The sequence below is a fragment of the Gorilla gorilla genome, chromosome 1 (genome assembly GCF_029281585.2).
Source record: "Gorilla gorilla gorilla isolate KB3781 chromosome 1, NHGRI_mGorGor1-v2.1_pri, whole genome shotgun sequence".
In the NCBI taxonomy this organism is placed as follows: Eukaryota; Metazoa; Chordata; class Mammalia; order Primates; family Hominidae; genus Gorilla; species Gorilla gorilla.
In genome coordinates, this window is record NC_073224.2 from 195,934,754 (window position 1) to 195,952,141 (window position 17,388).

General features: G+C 56.7%; 2 protein-coding genes across 19 annotated transcripts in view; one reads left to right on the forward strand and one right to left on the reverse strand.

The window, feature by feature from the left end:
• SLC6A9 (solute carrier family 6 member 9) overlaps positions 1 to 12,178 on the forward strand; it is a 35,128-nt gene extending 22,950 nt beyond the window's left edge. For 7 of the 8 annotated variants that reach the window (XM_004025640.5, XM_019017029.4, XM_055346953.2 and 4 more), the window contains 10 exons: positions 45 to 315; positions 5,681 to 5,813; positions 6,020 to 6,154; positions 6,250 to 6,353; positions 7,040 to 7,277; positions 7,369 to 7,503; positions 7,612 to 7,711; positions 7,800 to 7,900; positions 10,636 to 10,806; positions 10,922 to 12,178. In XM_004025640.5, the coding sequence (XP_004025689.1) occupies positions 45 to 315; positions 5,681 to 5,813; positions 6,020 to 6,154; positions 6,250 to 6,353; positions 7,040 to 7,277; positions 7,369 to 7,503; positions 7,612 to 7,711; positions 7,800 to 7,900; positions 10,636 to 10,806; positions 10,922 to 11,116 (1,583 nt within the window). In that variant the 3' untranslated portion in view covers positions 11,117 to 12,178. The remainder of the gene's footprint in view (positions 1 to 44; positions 316 to 5,680; positions 5,814 to 6,019; positions 6,155 to 6,249; positions 6,354 to 7,039; positions 7,278 to 7,368; positions 7,504 to 7,611; positions 7,712 to 7,799; positions 7,901 to 10,635; positions 10,807 to 10,921) is intronic. The other variant, XM_055346961.2, reaches the window with a different exon arrangement.
• CCDC24 (coiled-coil domain containing 24) lies at positions 12,133 to 17,364 on the reverse strand. 11 transcript variants are annotated; one of them, XM_063699445.1, is made up of 9 exons: positions 16,884 to 17,364; positions 16,613 to 16,770; positions 16,229 to 16,296; positions 15,977 to 16,093; positions 14,698 to 14,775; positions 13,499 to 13,553; positions 12,991 to 13,060; positions 12,805 to 12,883; positions 12,133 to 12,723 (listed from the first exon to the last, which is right to left on the reverse strand). In XM_063699445.1, exons 2-9 carry the CDS (start codon positions 16,736 to 16,738, stop codon positions 12,501 to 12,503), a joined length of 816 nt encoding a protein of 271 aa, XP_063555515.1. In that variant the 5' UTR covers positions 16,739 to 16,770; positions 16,884 to 17,364; the 3' UTR covers positions 12,133 to 12,500. The 11 variants fall into 11 exon arrangements, with proteins under 11 accessions (XP_063555515.1, XP_018872621.1, XP_018872615.1 ...); XM_019017076.2 differs by having other exon boundaries at positions 12,133 to 12,719; positions 14,698 to 14,772; positions 16,229 to 16,404; XM_019017070.2 differs by having other exon boundaries at positions 14,698 to 14,772; positions 16,229 to 16,404.
• Between the last annotated feature and the right edge of the window lie 24 nt (positions 17,365 to 17,388).

Sequence of the window (17,388 nt, forward strand, 5' to 3'; positions counted from 1 at the left end):
GCTGGATGCTGAGGCTCCTCCCCCCTGCCCCTCCCCTCCTGCAGGAGTGGGCTATGGTATGATGGTGGTGTCCACCTACATCGGCATCTACTACAATGTGGTCATCTGCATCGCCTTCTACTACTTCTTCTCGTCCATGACGCACGTGCTGCCCTGGGCCTACTGCAATAACCCCTGGAACACGCATGACTGCGCCGGTGTACTGGACGCCTCCAACCTCACCAATGGCTCTCGGCCAGCCGCCTTGCCCAGCAACCTCTCCCACCTGCTCAACCACAGCCTCCAGAGGACCAGCCCCAGCGAGGAGTACTGGAGGTGAGGCACCTGCAGGACCTGGGGTGGGGGGAACCTGGTGGCAACCCTGTCCCCACTGGGCAACCATCTGAAGACAAAGTAGGGTGCCTGCTGCAGGTTCAGCCCGCTGCTGGGCTGGGAGAGGGTAGAGGTGAGTGAAGAGTTTAGGAGAAGAGCCTGATGTACAGAAAGCAATGGAAGATGGAGGCTGGGCGCGGTGGCTCCCGCCTGTAATCCCAGCACTTTGGGAGGCCGAGGCGGGCAAATCACGAGGTCAGGAGATCGAGACCATCCTGGCTAACACGGTGAAACCCTGTCTCTACTAAAAATACAAAAAGAGAAAAGAAATTAGCCGGGCATGGTGGCAGGCACAGGAGAATGGCGTGAACCCGGGAGGCAGAGCTTGCAATGAGCTGAGATCGCGCCACTGCACTTCAGCCTGGGCGACAGAGCAAGACTCCATCTCAAAAAAAAAAAGAAAGCAGTGGAAGATGGAATGTCGAGTTGCAGGATCTTTACAGAGCAGCTGTGAGGAAGGCTGTCAGAAATCCAGCAAACCAGCCTTCAGAGGAGACTCAGGGGAAAGGGGGGCAGATCCTGGGGAGAAGAAGAGTGTGGGCAAAGGCTCTGTCCCAGATGAGCAGAGGCTGGCCCCAAAGCTGAAGGGAGCCTGCTCTGATGAGAGTAACAGTCGAGGGGTGAATACATGGGCTTCAGGTGGCCTAGGAAGTGGCACTGCCTTCATAAAGAACTTGCCAGGATTAGGCTTAGACTTGATGATGCAGAACAAAAGACGCCATGGAAGGTCTCTGAGCCGGGAGTGTCGTGATCAAGACATCCTGGCACATTTTGTTCAGAGGCGACAGAGACCAGAGTCTCAGGCCATCCTGCTGTGCCCTCCACCCACCAGTTGGAAATTCCCTGTGTCTTGCTGGGGAACCCCTGGGCAGAGGGCTTTGGGGGCATGCTGGCAGGCCTCCACCATTTATTCCACAACATTCACGCCTCTGCTCTGCCAGGCCCTGTGTCCCCATGGTAGGTATGAACGGCCCAGAGCCCCTGTCCTGAGGAGCTCACAGGGCAGTGGGGAGACAGATTGCTAATCACAGTAGGGCAGGTGCCTCGGTCCAGGTATGTGCAGGGGTGTCACAGGGACACAAAGAGGTAGTGCTTGGTGCTAAGGGGATGGGGCAAGACCAGGCAGTCAGAGCTTCCCAGAGAAGGGAGAGAGGAAAGTAGAGAGATTGGGAACCACATGAGCAGGTGAGCAGAGGCCAGAAGGAGGCAAACTGGAGCTGGGGTTGGGAGCAGGTGGGACGCTGAGTGACAAGACAGAAGAGGCCAGCAGGCATCATATAACACAGGGCCTCCCATGCCAGGCTAAGGGTTTGAGGCTTTTCTCCACGTGTGATGGAAAGCCATGGCTGAAATGCACAAGGGTCTGAGGATACCGCAAGTCACCGCAGGGCCTCTAAACCCAGGCCCAAGTACTCTGACCCTGAAGGACTCAGCTTCCCTGTGCCAACCTCTGGGCTGGGCTGTAGACACTCAAAGACAGGTAAGACAGGGCCACTATTCTCAAGGACCCAGAGCATAGAGAACACAGCTGCTGTCCCCCAGAGGGGCATGGACAGACTCAGGCACTCAGTTACCAGACAGGTCATTTCATTTGTCTTTTATTTTTTAATTTTTAACATCCTAACATTTATTTTCTTTTTAAAAAATACACCTGGAACTGAATGGACAGATGATTTCTTTTTTTTTTTTTTTTTGAGACAGAATCTCGCTCTGTTGCCCAGGCTGGAGTGCAGTGGCACGATCTCAGCTCACTGCAACTTCCGCCTCCCGGGGTAAGCGATTCTCCTGCCTCAGCCTCCCTAGTAGCTGGGATTACAAGCACCTGCCACCACGCCTGGCTTGTTTTTGTATTTTTAGTAGAGACAGGGTTTCGACATGTTGGCTGGGCTGGTCTCGAACTCCTGACCTCAGGTGATCCACCCACCTCGGCCTCCCAAAGTGCTGGGGTTACAGGCATGAGCCACCACACCCAGCTGATTTCTTGAGCACCTACTAGGTACCAGGTACTGTTCTCAGAGGGGAGAGAGGGCAGGGAGGAAGACACTGTCCTCACAGAGCTGCCGTCCGATGGGAGAACGAGCAGATATTGCCGAGTGAGGCGTTTTACTACATTTGAGGCATGATGTGGACTGGTCAACTTGATCTAGTCTGGGGTGATGAACCTTCCTGGAAGCTCCCAGAAACACAAAGCCTTGTGCAACCCCACCCCCAGATGCTCCAGTGGTGGTTGTCCCAGGGGCTGACTGCCAGAGATTCCCAGCCCTGGGCCCACCCCGGGCAAAGCTCTAGAGATTTTATCCAGTAAAATCAGAGGGGAAGAGCCTTCAAAGAAATCTGGCTGGTGGAGCCGCTGCACTCTACTCCCCAGCGCAGGCCGGAGACAGGCCTGCCTAACTGGCCACTGTCCCATGCAGGGTACCTTCCCGGCAGCACGGCTCCCTGCTGCCCTCTCCTGGAGATCCAGGGAAATGGCCCTGAAGAGAGCAACCCAGGCTGGCTTCAGCAAGGGAGGAAAGGAAGCACCCTTATTGTTGAGCACCTACTAGGTGCCAGGCATATTATCTAAGTAGATATTAGTATCCATATTTTCAGATTCAGAAACTGCCGTTTAGAGGTTAAGGAGCTAGGCAGCAGTCGCTGTGTCAGAATCTGTGTGTGTTGCGCCCGTCTGGTGCTGCTGTTGCTAGGTGTGCCGGGGTGAATTAGGTGGGGGTGGCTGTGCAGGTGTTTAGTCCACACTCTCCAGCGACCCTTTGGACAGCTGCGCGATCTCACTGGAGTGCCACAAAAACCCTGTTAGGTAGCTTGTGTAGGGATTTTAAAAATCACCATTTTACAAATGAGGGAAGCTGATCAAAAGTAAGATGAAGAGACTCTAAAGCGAGAGAAGCTCAAAGGGCAGATTTCTGAGCCCATGTCTGCCTCTCGCCCACTCACCCTTCTCACTCAGGGTCCTCCCCTCCCTCGCCATCCTCTTCACAATCTTGCCTTCCAGTCCCCTGTGCTGGTCTGATACCTGCTACTGGGTCCTAAACTCGTGACCAGGCCTTCTCACCTCTGCGGTCCCTGTGGGGCCCAGCTCCTGTCCCCCAGAGTCTTCATGGCAGCTCTGGAGTCACACAGACTCCTCTCAAATCCTGGCTCTGTCGCTTATTAGCTGTGGCCTTGGGAGGTCGTTCACAGTCATTTGTCCATGAAATCGGGCGGTCGTGATACCTACCTGGTTTTAAAGACAAAATGAGATAATGCAGCCTAAATCACTAAGACTGCTGATAGGAGCTCAGGCAGCACAACCACAGCCCCTGTGGGACCTGTTCCTGAGGGTCCTGTTCTCAAGGCACTCACCACCTGGCTGGGGAAATAAGATTTGTCATGTGGAGACATTTTTAAAGCAATGCAGAGTAATTCTGGAGATGTCATGTGTCAAGAGGTCACTTGTAAATACGTTGGGTTCCAAATGTCCTTAGGCTGTTTGATCTCAAAAGCATGTGGTCCAAAACCAAAACCAAACAAAAAACAGAATATGATGCCATAAAAATAAAGCTAGAATTCATCATTTGGTTTCCAGGCTAGCCTTTTAAACTCTTCAGTCCCTAACACTGTAATACTATATTCTTGCAGTCAAAAATAATATAGGCCAGGTGTGGTGGCTCACGCCTGTAATCCCAGCATTTTGGGAGGCTGAGGCAGGAGGATTGCTTGAGCCCAGGCGTTCGAGACCAGCCTGGGCAATATGGCGATACCACATCTCTACAAAAAATACAAAAATTAGTTGGGCATGGTGGTGCACACATGTAGTCCCATCTACTCGGGAGGCTGAGGTGGGAGGATCGATTGAGACTGGGAGGTCGAGGCTGCAGTGAGCCATGATTGTGCCATTGCACTCCAGCCTGGGCTATAGAGCAAGACCCTGTCTCAATAATAATAATATAAAACACTACCTGTTTAGCATATATGGTTAGACAAAGTATTAAAAAATCCTTCAGGCCGGGTGTGGTGGCTCACGCCTGTAATCCCAGCACTTTGGGAGGCTGAGGCAGGTGGGTCACCTGAGGTCAGGAGTTTGAGACCAGCCTGGCCAACATGGTGAAACCCCCATCTCTCCTAAAAATACAAAAATTAGCCCAGTGTATTGGTGCACACCTGTAATCCCAGCTACTCGGGAGGCTGAGGCAGGAGAATCGCTTGAACCTGGGAGACGGAGGTTGCAGTGAGCCCAGATCGCATGAATGCACTCCAGCCTGGATGACAGAGCAAGACTGTGTCAAAAAAAAAAAAAAAATCCTTCAAACAAGAAATGGTTTCTTTACTTTGAATGCTGGTGCTGGAGGTAGAGCAGTTATTCTTTGCCCTCTTCCCTGAGGGTTGGGGAGATGCCCCTGCAGGCCTGTATGCCCAGCACTTAGCACAGGCCCGGGCACGTAAATGTCTGATTGATGAAAAGATCACAGCTGGTATGGCATAGGGTGCCAGATGGAGCCACCCAGAGGGGAGAAATTTGGGTCCAATCTTTTTTTTTTTTTTTTTTTTTGAGATGGACTTTTGCTTTGTTGCCCAGGCTAGAGTGCAGTGGCACAATCTCCACTCCCTGCAACCTCCACCTCCTGGGTTCAAGCAGTTCTCCTGCCTCAGCCTCCCGAGTAGCTGGGATTACAGGCACCCGCCATCATGGCCAGCTAATTTTTGTAGAGACGGGGTTTCACCATATTGGCCAGGCTGGTCTTGAACTCCTGACTTCAGGTGATCTGCCCACCACAGCCTCCCAAAGTGCTGGGATTACAGGTGTGAGCCACCACACCCGGCCAGGGTCCAATCTTTACTGAGCATTCCACTGCTTCCCTCAATTTATCAGAGATAGAGCTAATTGGTGCACGTGAAATGCTCACTGGTGGCTTCCTGGAGGAGGTGACACCTGACAGGATGAGGAAAAGGCATTCCTGAAGGGAGAAATGTGCAAACAAGGACCTGGGCTGAGCCCAACTGGGGACAAGGAGATCTCCTCGCCCAGAAACTAGGAAGACCACCCAAGCCTGGGGTGTGGCCTCCAGGAGCCCTTGAAGGGCCTGGGAAAGGCTGCAGAGCAGTGGACTGTGTTGGGCTCCCCAGGGGCTGCAGCAGGTGGAGGGGACTGGGCCGGCCAGGACTGGGCCGGCCAGGGCTGGGCCCCTGAAGTAGCTCCCATGTCACACAAGGTGGCTGCTGGGACCTCATGACAAAGGAGGGTACAGCCCAGGTGGGCCCTGGGCCTTGGGAATTTGTTGCTGGGCAGTGGCGGCTGGCCCTCAGTGACAGAGTCTCCCCTTCCCAGGCTGTACGTGCTGAAGCTGTCAGATGACATTGGGAACTTTGGGGAGGTGCGGCTGCCCCTCCTTGGCTGCCTCGGTGTCTCCTGGTTGGTCGTCTTCCTCTGCCTCATCCGAGGGGTCAAGTCTTCAGGGAAAGCAAGTACCCCTCCCCAGCAGGGTCTGTGCCCACCCAGAAAGACCCTGCCCCCTACCTGGGTTATGTGTGTATTGCAGGGAGGGGATGCTGAAGGGACTCCGGAGCCGGAGAGGGACCAGGGGGCTGGTGGTGATTAGGGAGCCAGGGTGGTGGTGCCTAGGGGAGGGGAGAGCCCAGAAGAGTCCATGGAGCCCTCTTGTGCCAGGTGGTGTACTTCACGGCCACGTTCCCCTACGTGGTGCTGACCATTCTGTTTGTCCGCGGAGTGACCCTGGAGGGAGCCTTTGACGGCATCATGTACTACCTAACCCCGCAATGGGACAAGATCCTGGAGGCCAAGGTGGGAAGTAAGGGAAACCGGAAGGGGGCTGGGGAGGGGCCAGGGAGGTGCCTGCCTCTGCCCACAGCTCCTCACCCGCCGGTCCCTCCCTGCAGGTGTGGGGTGATGCTGCATCCCAGATCTTCTACTCACTGGGCTGCGCGTGGGGAGGCCTCATCACCATGGCTTCCTACAACAAGTTCCACAATAACTGTTACCGGTGAGTGCTCCCTGCTGGGCTGAGGCTGCCCCCTTCCTGCCCTCTCTGCAGCCTGATCTCAGCTCCAGTGCAGCCATGGGCCCATGAGGCCTCCTTTCCCCTCATGATCTTGAGGTTCTGGGAATACTGGTTCTGGATAAAGTTGTTGGAGAATGAGGAGAGAAGTTTAGGCAGGAGAGAGAAGACAGATAGGGACAGTGAGTTCCCAGGGGTCTGTGAGGACTCAGGCAGCTCAGGCTCCTTAAAAATGCCCAGAACAGACCAGAAAAGGAGTTGAGGGCCAGGCTCAGTGCTTCACGCCGTAATCCTAGCACTTTGAGAGGCCAAGGCCGGAGGATCACTTGAGCCCAGGAATTCAAGACAAGCCTGGGCAGCATAGTGAGACCCCATCTTTCTTTATAAAACATAAAAAAGAAAATTAGCTGGGTGTGGTGGCACACACCTGTAGTCCCAGCTACTTCGGAGGCTGAGGTGGGAGGATTGCTTGAGACCAAGAGGTCAAGGCTACAGTTAGCTCTGATAGTGCCATTTGCACTCCATCCTGGACAACAGAGTGAGACCCTGTCTCCCACTCCAAAAAAAAAGAGTTGGGGGCACCTTTGTTCCTAGAACTTTCCGTGTCTCCATGTCTCCTCTTGGCCCAAATTGGGGAGAGGGAAGCTGAACTCTGTTTTCCTCCCCATCAGGGACAGTGTCATCATCAGCATCACCAACTGTGCCACCAGCGTCTATGCTGGCTTCGTCATCTTCTCCATCCTCGGCTTCATGGCCAATCACCTGGGCGTGGATGTGTCCCGTGTGGCAGACCACGGCCCTGGCCTGGCCTTCGTGGCTTACCCCGAGGCCCTCACACTACTTCCCATCTCCCCGCTGTGGTCTCTGCTCTTCTTCTTCATGCTTATCCTGCTGGGGCTGGGCACTCAGGTACGAGGTGCAGGACATGGACCAGAGGCTTGGGGAAGGGAGGGGACAGGAACAAGGGGCAGGTCCCCGATCTGACAGCCACATCCTGCAGTTCTGCCTCCTGGAGACGCTGGTCACAGCCATTGTGGATGAGGTGGGGAATGAGTGGATCCTGCAGAAAAAGACCTATGTGACTTTGGGCGTGGCTGTGGCTGGCTTCCTGCTGGGCATCCCCCTCACCAGCCAGGTAAGAGCTGCGTAAGGGAAGGGCTGGCCCAGAGTTGCCAGGACGTGCAGGGAAGGGTGGGGGAGCCCGGGCTGCAGGCGCCTCCCACAGCTGCCCGCTGTTCCCCAGGCAGGCATCTACTGGCTGCTGCTAATGGACAACTATGCGGCCAGCTTCTCCTTGGTGGTCATCTCCTGCATCATGTGTGTGGCCATCATGTACATCTACGGTGAGCACTCGAGCCTCCGGCCTCCTGCGACCCGGCCCTTGGCCCGCCCACTCTGTCCTGCGGGTCTGCTGACCCCCCATCTCTCCAGGGCACCGGAACTACTTCCAGGACATCCAGATGATGCTGGGATTCCCACCGCCCCTCTTCTTTCAGATCTGCTGGCGCTTCGTCTCTCCCGCCATCATCTTCGTGAGTTCCCTGGCCAGCCCCTCCCTTCCCCCGCTGCCCCTTGGCCATGTGTCCATCTCTTGGGACCCAGCGGAGGGACAGTGGGAGCTCCCGCACCTGGCCGGAGCTCCATACCCATGACTCTGGCCTTTGGGAGGCTGAGGGAGGTTGGAGAGAGTCAGAGAGGCGTGTGGTGACTCAGAGCTGCCTGGGCCCTGGCCTCAGGTTAGGAGGGGAGTGCCACAGCCTGTATTTGACTGCAGACATTGCTCAGGCATTCCTACCTGGCACCCCCGGGGACTCAGGAGTCAATATCGATAGCGCGTCAGCCTCTGCCTGCTGGCCTTATCTCCCATCCCTCCAGGGAGGGTGTTCCAGGGCCTTGGCTATGTGGTGGGAACCAGTGTTCCAGCAGCAGCCCAAGGCTGGTAGACCAGGCTGTGGAGTCAGAGGTCAGCTCTGCATGGGGGCAACTTTGCAAGCCTTCCAGGCAGTGAGGTGGGTGGCTTGGGAAGGAGAGTTCCAGGTTTTATGAATATTCAACAGCTGAGAAATTCCCATCAGGGAGCTGAATTGGTGGAAGGAATCCACCATGGCAAGGAAGCAGGCACTTTCCACACACCATTCCCATGTAACCCGTGATAGAGCTCTCCAAGGTGTCATTGTTGTCCCCACTTTACAGATGGGGAAACTGAGGCATGGGGATGTTAAGTAATTGGCCCATGGTCACACAGCTAATAAGAGGCAGAGCCACAATTCAAATCAGGTAGTCCAATTCCAAGCCTGGGCCAGCGCCACACTAGAAACACCTCTGCAGGAGGGAGGAATGGTCCAGGGGCCAAAACCGTATGACTTGGCTCCTTCCTGTTTGGGGTGGGATTCGGGGAAGGCAGGTATTGACAGTGTAATGGTCACTCCACAGAGGACAGGCAAGGCCACCTCTGAGTGATAGTCAGAGGGCTGGCCCAGTGGCCCGGCCAGTGTTCAGAGCCACACTCTTGTCATGTTTAATGCCTCGGTGGCACAGGGGGCTCAGCACCGGACTTCCCCTGTGGCTCATGTTTCTGAATAAAGGCCCGTGGAGGGCTGAGGCCTCTACCTCGTAGGTTGTGGGATGTTCCCGAGCCTGGCACAGGCTCCCCGCTCTGGCCACTGGCCCAGCTTTGAAACAGGAGGAACGGAAGTCTCAGTGGTGGGAGGCAGGGGAGGGCAGGCACCACCACCCCAGAGTGCCATGCCTTCTGGGGCTATGGCCCAAGGGGAGCTCAGCCTCTGCGGCTCGGAGGGTCTCCCAGCATTCAGACTAGATTGATGTCCTGGGGAGAGACCAGGGGGCACCTGCCAAGGGCAGTGGGGAGGAAGGAGACAAGCACAAGAAGGATCTGTAGGGGCAACCTTGGCTGGGATCTGGTGTCTCCACAAGATTGAGGCACAGCAGGCGGGGCTCTTCCTGTGCCCAGGAAGCCAGGCTGGAGTTACCTTTAGGGGAGCCTAGAGTCCTCTCCTTGGGGTAACTCCAGCCTGGCTTTCTGGGCTGTTGTGTTTTCTCTGGGGGCTTTCCTTTTTCATATTTCTGAAAAGCTCTTTTTGACAAACTCCACCCTTCTGTCAGCTCAAATGAGGGATTTGTCCACACGTAGGTCAGGATCTGTTCCATTCAGGAAACCTGTTATAAGCTCTCATCGTGTGCAGTGTCTCCGGAGGGTCCCCCAGTTTGGACGTGGGTCTTGCATTCTAGAATATGGCCCTGTGCTCCAGGATGCGGCTGGAGGCTCAGGAGGAGGGTGCTGGGACTGCCCCCCTTTCCCCCGCCAGGCCCTCTGGGTGGCCCGCCAGCCACTGCCTGTGTTTCTGCCTCCTTTCACTCCTTTTGTTACTGCAGCCACAAGTTTTATTTCCAATCTCTCTCACTCATCTCTTTCCAAGGAGGTTCCCTAGAGCACCGCAGCCTGACACTCACCATTTCTAGCCCATGGAGCTTCCCCAGGCTGAATGTCCCTGTCTCCACGGCCATAGACAGGCAGGGCTTTGCCCTACCCTCTTTCCATCCTCCTCTGCCTCTCTGCACAAATCAGTTCAAATCAACACAAGAGACTGTGGCAGGCACTGTACTGGGCACTGCACCCCCAGAGTTGATGCAATTCCAGGAGCTCCCAGGTCTATGGGAACATTAAACCGTCACTCTAAGGGAAGCAGGTGGAAAACGCCGTGGGGAGGCCCTGCAGAAGGAAATGGAGGAAATCTGGGATGGCTTCTTGAAGGAGAGGGCACTGACATAGGGTTTGACAGAGGGAGATGCAGAGGATGATTCCCCAGAATAAATGAAGACTGGGTGGGAAACACTGGGTGTGACTGAAACACTGAGGGCGGAGTAGTGTGGCCGGCAAGACAATTTGAGGTCACACTGCCAGGTGACAGCCTAAAGGCCCAGGATGTGGCCTTACTTCAGTTAGCCATGGGGAGCCATAGCGAGCAGAACTGACTGATTCCAAAGGCAGCAGCAGCTCGACTGTGCTTGGCCAGTTCAGGACTGTGGCAAAGACAGACTTCTCCCTTCCGCAGAGCCTTCCCACTCACCGCGCTCCGGCCCCCTGGCCCTGCCTGCTTCTTCCACGGCCCAGATGTTGACAGCTGTCCCTGTTCTGCCCCAAATGCCCTTTTCTAGTTTGGGAAACCAGAGAGGAAAGGGTGCTGGTAGAGGGATGGTCTGGGCTCTGGGTCGGCCTCACGCCCACTCCCACACCTGCCCTGTGCAGTTTATTCTAGTTTTCACTGTGATCCAGTACCAGCCGATCACCTACAACCACTACCAGTATCCAGGCTGGGCCGTGGCCATTGGCTTCCTCATGGCTCTGTCCTCCGTCCTCTGCATCCCCCTCTACGCCATGTTCCGGCTCTGCCGCACAGACGGGGACACCCTCCTCCAGGTGAGGGCAGGGACAGGCTGGGTAGCCAGGCGAAATGGGAGGGGCCGGCTGGAAGGCGCTTAAGGGCTCCCTCCTGACGTGCCCTACCCCTGTGCCCCATGCCTACCTCATGCAGCGTTTGAAAAATGCCACAAAGCCAAGCAGAGACTGGGGCCCTGCCCTCCTGGAGCACCGGACAGGGCGCTACGCCCCCACCATAGCCCCCTCTCCTGAGGACGGCTTCGAGGTCCAGCCACTGCACCCGGACAAGGCGCAGATCCCCATTGTGGGCAGTAATGGCTCCAGCCGCCTCCAGGACTCCCGGATATGAGCACAGCTGCCAGGGGAGTGGCCCCACCCCCACCCCGTGCTCCCACCACAGAGACTGGTGAGGCAGAGGCCAGGTGTCTCTGCCTGCCCCCTGCCACGCCCTGGCCAGGACGGCTGCTGTCACCTTGGTCACCACTGCTAGTGCAGTCATTCATGCTCATGTCCCCAGTGTTTACATGTCCTTTGGATGCCAAGATGGCAGCTGGGGGGAGGGGTGGGAGTGGAGGGTTGCTGGGAGGTCCAAAGCACTTTGGAGGGGTCTCGGGCCAGGTCCCCAGCAGCCTGGATGGCTTTACGTGGCCTCGGATACCCTTATACCCTGCCCTGAGCTGAGGTTCTGGGTGGGCCTCCAGCCCCATGACTAGTGCTCCTGCCCTCAGAGCAGACCCCAGCCTCTGCCAGGCACATTTGGCTATTCCTCCCTAGGGGCAGGATGAGGGGCTGGGGGACTGCCCAGTGTTACTTGTCAGGCTGTGCTGCCCAGCCCTGTTTATCTGTGTAATTATTTTTGTAAACATTGTATTCTCTGTGGTCGCCACCTCCTCGCCCCCAGCCTCGGGTTCAGTCTGTCTTCCAGGCCTGCTTGCACCTCACTGGGCTGCTCCGGGGTCTCTGCCCCTCATTCCAGGCCTGGCTGTCAGGCCCAGCCAGCAGGGGCCCGTGACCCAGCAGCCTGCCCAAAGCATTTGTTTCTGGGGGATGGGGTGGGGGCTGCTCCACAGGAGGTTTGAGCCCAGCACCCTGGGGAAGGGGACCCTGCACGACACCCCCTTGCCCTCCCTCCATCAGGCTAAAGGCCCAGTCTTCCCAAATGTGCTGCCCTCGTTCATGTGCCAAATGGCCCCAGCCCACATGCCCCTCCCCTCTCTGGAGTGGGAGCCCCTTCTGAAGTGTCTGAATCCCTGAAGTGTTCATTTGTCCGTCCTCTGTGCAGTGACAGCCCCGGCCAAGCCACCTCTAATCCTCTGTAGCAATAACGGTGCGCCGCCCATCCCTGTCCATCGTGCACCACTAGGATTTTAAAGTCCATAGATTTTAATGAAATTTCTATTCCTGTCTCTGAGCGGCTGCTGTGCTTTGTCTGGGTCCCCCAGGGGACAAGAGTCAGGCTGGAATGAGACCTCTGTCTGCCAGGCCTTTGTGGAGGCCTGGGAGGAGAAAGGCCAAAGGCTTTGATGATTGGGACCAATGCCCGGCCACTCAGCTCCAGACACCAGGGATCTGGCAAGGGGGTGGGGCAAGGGCCAGACAGACCAACAGCCTTGGGGTCCTGGCGAGAGCTCGCCAAGACCAGATCTGAAGCTGGCTGGGCCAAAGCAGCTGAGGCGGCAGCGGCAGACAGGTGTGCTGTGGCAGAAGCCAGAGCCTACTCGGTGACCAGCCCTTCAGGCTAGGGCTTGGGGTGCTGCACTGGACATGGGTGTGGAAGCTGGCCCTTCCCTGGGGCTGCACTGAAGCTGCCGTCCCCAGCGGTGGGTAGCCGACTGGCCTCGAGGTCGAAGGCAGGGCTCCAGAGGAGGTGCAGGCAGGCAGCACTGGAGAGGTGCAACCCCGCAGAGGGGAAGCGGGGGTCTGAGGCCCTGTGTGGAGGACCCCAAGGGCCGCTGCCTGGACAAGAAAGAGTAACTGTGAGGGGTGGTGGTCTGATCCTTCAGTCCACCCTGCCCTGTGTCTACTGTTGTGGTTTACCTGTGGTTGGGAGAGACACAAGAAGGCCCCACAGATGCCTGCAGCTCCTGCTCCATGGCCTTCTTCTGTTCCTTTAGCTCTGAAGGAGAGATTGGGCTGAGACAGTGCCCAGCTCTTCTAGGGTGTGTACAAGTGTGGGGTGGGAGCAGGAGGCTGGGTGTTCTGGGCCCTGCTCCGTGTCCTCACCTGCCAGGGTGGGCTCCAGGGCTGCCTCAGAGGGGTGGCAAGGCCTCATATACTCCTCTTCCAGGCAGCGCTGCAGGGAGAGCTGCGTCAGTGCCCAGACTCAAGGCAGGGGTGGGGCAAGGCAGGATACAGAGGCCAAGATCCCCAGGGCAGGCCCGTGCAGCCCCTTCAGCCCATCCACCGTGAGGGCAGCCACGTTGCCCAGGGAATACCAGCCTTGCGGAAGAGCTGAGTTTGGCAAGATAGTGGTGGGGCCTGTACCCAGACTTAGGTAAAGGAAGGAGGCAAAAGACCTAAAACGGTTGGCCCTGGCCTTAAGGGCTAAACTAGAATCCTGGGCCTCCAGGATTTTGCAGGTGCACACAAGCATGCACCCCTGAGAAATGGATGCAGGACTCACATAGCCTGTACATGCACCTATGTATGCACACAGGTACATGGGTCTCACCCAGGTGAGAGTCTACGCTCAGCAGTGAGGCTTGGGGGAGGGCCCAGGGCTGCAGCTCACCTGCAGGATGAGGATCTCCCTCTCCAAGGTGTGACACTCCTCCTCCAGAAGGCCCCTGGGACATGAGGGAGCAGCAGCCAGAACCCGAGACACAGGACCAGGACTCAGCTGAGTCCACCACATGGCCCCAACCTCCAGCCTCAGCAGGAGCCCCACCCAACCTGTCCTTCCTCAGCCCACACTGCCCTCTGCTGCTTGGGGGCTGACCCAGCATAGACGTCTGGCCCCTGCGAGGCTCTTTCTGGGCAGGAAGTATCTTCCCCTCGCCTGCCTCACCCTGGCAGGCATCCTTCTCTCCCCCACACTTCTGCACTGTGATTCTTCTTGCCTCCATCTTCCCCCACATCACAGCCCTTCCACTGCTTAAAATCCTCTGACACAGGCTACCCCTGTGTCAAGATATTTATATTTATTTTTGAAACAGGGTCGGCCGGGCGCGGTGGCTCATGCCTGTAATCCCAGCACTTTGGGAGGCTGAGATGGGCGGATCACGAGGTCAAGAGATCGAGACCATCCTGGCTAACACAGTGAAACCCCGTCTCTACTAAAAATGCAAAAAAATTAGCTGGGCATGGTGGTGGGCATCTGTAGTCCCAGCTACTCGGGAGGCTTAGGCAGGAGAATGGTGTGAACCCGGGAGGCGGAGCTTGCAGTGAGCCAAGATCACGCCACTGCACTCCAACCTGGGCGCCAGAGCAAGACTCCATCTCAAAAAAAAAAAGAAAGAAAGAAAGAAAGAAACAGGGTCTTGCTCTGCCACCCATCATGACACACTGTAGCCTTACCTTCCAGGGCTCAATCAATCCCTTCTCACCTCAGCCTCCCAAGTAACTGGTACAGGCGTGCACCACCACGCCCAGCTAATTTTTGTATTTGTTTTGGTAGAGATGGGGTTTTGCCATGTTGGCCAAGCTGGTTTCGAATTCCTGGGCCCAAATGACCCTCTTGCCTCGGCCTCCCAAATTGCTGGGATTATAGGCATGCACCATCATGCTCGGCCATGGCATCTGTACTTGGCTGCTTCCTGAAAGCAACCTCACTAGCTCTATAGCAGCCAGCTCTTTCCACCTCTCAGCCTTACGCACATGGGTCTCCCCGCCAAGTATATTACCCACCTCCTGTCTCACAATCCCAGCACCTCAAGATCCATCCTTGTCTCCACCCCTGCCTATACACATGCAGGTGCCCCTGGGCCTCACCTCAGGTGTCTGGCCACCTGGTCAATGTTGGACACATTCAGTTGGTCCTTGATGATGCTGAGATCTCTGTGACCGCTGCTGGCAATGAGGTCACTATCACTCTCCGCATGTTGCTCACCCCAGGCCTTCAGGACCCAAATATCACTTCTAGGCAACTGTTTCTTTTCTCACAAAGGCAATATAATATAGTGCAAAGAGTAAGAGTTTGGGAGCCTAGGTTTGCAAATGAGCTCTGCCACCCTTCATTGTGTGTGACTTCAGGCAAATCACTTATCGCTTCTGAGCTTTAGTTTCTTTTCCTTTTTTGAGACAAGATTGTGCTCTGTTGCCCAGGCTGGAGTGCAGTAGCACCATCTTGGCTCACTGCAGCCTTGACATCCCGGGCTCAAGTGCTCTTCCCACATCAGCCTCCTGAGTAGCTGGGACTACAGGTGCGTGCCACCACGCCTGTTCAATTTTTTGCACAGATGGGGTCTCACTATGTTGCCCAGGCTTCTTCTTCTTCTTCTTTTTTTTTTTTTTAGAGACAGGGTCTTTGTCACCCAGGTTGGAGTGCACAGGTGCAATCATAGCTCACTGCAGCCCCGAATTCCTGAGCTCAAGCAATTATCCCACCTCAGCCTCCCAAGTAGCTGGGAATACAGGCATGTGCCACCTCACCTATTTTTTTTTTCACTTTTTGTAAAGATGGGGTCTCCCTGTGTTGCCCAGGCTGATCTCAAACTCCTGGCCTCAAGCCATCCTCCCGCCTCAGCCTCCCAAAGTGCTGGGATTACAGGCATGAACCACTATGCCCGGCCTTTAATTTCCTCTTGCGCAAAATGGAGATTTTGCCCACCTCCTCAGGCTGTGTGAGGATTAGAATAAGAAGTTGCTGCCATCCACTTATGAATATTTTATCTCATTCAGTCCCAGCTGTAAATACCATTTGTGACCATCCTCTTCAGCTCTCCCTGCCTCCCTAGCCCAGCCCTCACTCCTGTTCTCTAGGCCGGAGGAACAACCGCCTGCTGGAGATGGCTTCCTTTCTTCCCTCTTCCTACAAAGCTCTTCTCTTTCATCTCCCTGAAAACTGCTCCTCATACTACAACACGCAGATCAAACTACTTTCTCCAGGAAGCTTTGCCTGTCCCCAGGCTAGGCAGGTGTTTCCTCTGGGTTTCAGTAGCCCTCATGGGCTGATGATCTCTATCACAAGTGGCGGTGGAAGTGCCCAGGCCGTGACTGGAATCTCCTGCATGGAGCAGGGACAGATCCCTCTCTCCTACCATCACCTTACCTGGGCCCACCACCTCTCATCTGGAATATCTCCTGTTCTGGCAAATCACACCTGGGCTCCTCCAAGGCAAAGTGCAGGACCCTGGGGCTATACTGGACCCAAGCTTGGACCTGGTCCCTGCAGAAGGTGCACAGGAAGGAAGCTGAGAGGCTCCTTTCTGGAAACCACAGAAAAGGCAACCCTGGCTCCTTGTTAGGGGCAGGGCTAGCCCACCTGGTATCTAGGGAAAGGGCCCAGGCCTGAGGCTCCCACCTGCCCTCACAGATGGCTTTGTGGCGGAGACCCTGGAGCAACTGCCGGAGCTCCTGGCGCAAGAGGTCCTTTAGGAGAGGCGGTGGTGCCAGAAGAGAAGAGGGGTCAGAGATGGGGCGGGAGCTGGGGGCTTGAGAGGATCGAGCCTCTTGGAGCAGTGCCCGTAACATCGCCACCTGCAAGGAGAGCTGGGATACCTTGCGACTGGGGAGGGGAGTGACCGGAATGGTGGGGGCTGGGGGAGTGAGGGAGAGGGCGGAGTCAAAGGGGAGACCAGGATAGGATCTCGGGAGTTACCCGGCAGGGCCAGGGACCCGCAGGAGGTGGGAAATCACCCGAGTCGTGGGGCAGGCCAGGGGCGTGGCCCACCTTCCCTCTCCCCACCTCCGCCCGCAGCTCCAGGCTCAGGTCCACCGCCGCCTCCCCCAGAATCCTCTTCACTTCGGGTCGCTCCCGGAGCGGAACGTGCTCCTCCACCAGCTCCCACAGCGAGGGGGAGTGCCGTAGCATGACCCACCGACGCCGCCGTCCCCGGCTCGGACCTACGGGCCGCAGGTCAGAGTGCGGGAGGTACCGCGGGCCCGCCCCTCTATGGGCCCCGCCCTCTCCCAAGCCCCACCCATGCTCTGCCGCTGGTCCCCTCGGCTGGGATTACCCGTTCCGGAACTGCCAGTCCTTGGCGCTCTCTTCTGCCCGGCTTTTGGCCGACTCGGATGCCGGGGGCCCAGAAACCAGGCAGTGGGAACCAGGGCCCTAGCCCCACCTCTTCCGCGTGGCCATCACCCGGGAAACCACGCCGCGACTCTAGGGCCCCGCCCCCTCCCGTGTTTGGTCCGGCGGGCGACGCGTGCCGGCTGGGAGTTCAGACTCACCTCGGCGCTCCGCCGAGCCCTGACCCAAGCACTTTGGGCTCGGCCCTGGGCACCTTTAGGCCTCAGGGAACGTGTTAAGACCTGAGAAATCTGGGTCCACGGGTTTATTACTTCGTCGCCTCCACTGTCCCGGAAGCAGTGCAAGGACAAACTTCCCCCTTAAGGCCAGTGAAAGCCTAGGGAGTGGCAGCGCTCGGAGAACCAGGATGGCCCGGGTCAGGTTTACTTGTTGGGCCAGGTACCCCAAGTGCCCTTCCACCACAACACACTCAGGGTAACCACGTTCAG

Bases quoted from the DNA above. Each gene is read 5' to 3' on its own strand.
- CCDC24 (XM_063699439.1), bottom strand. From the start codon at position 16,738: ATGCTACGGCACTCCCCCTCGCTGTGGGAGCTGGTGGAGGAGCACGTT. The intron at 13,554-14,697 runs GTGAGGCCCAGG...CTCATGTCCCAG, and splicing joins CAGGTGGCCAGACACCTGAG to GGGCCTTCTGGAGGAGGAGT. The intron at 12,724-12,804 runs GTAAACCACAAC...TTTCTTGTCCAG, and splicing joins TGTGTCTCTCCCAACCACAG to GCAGCGGCCCTTGGGGTCCT.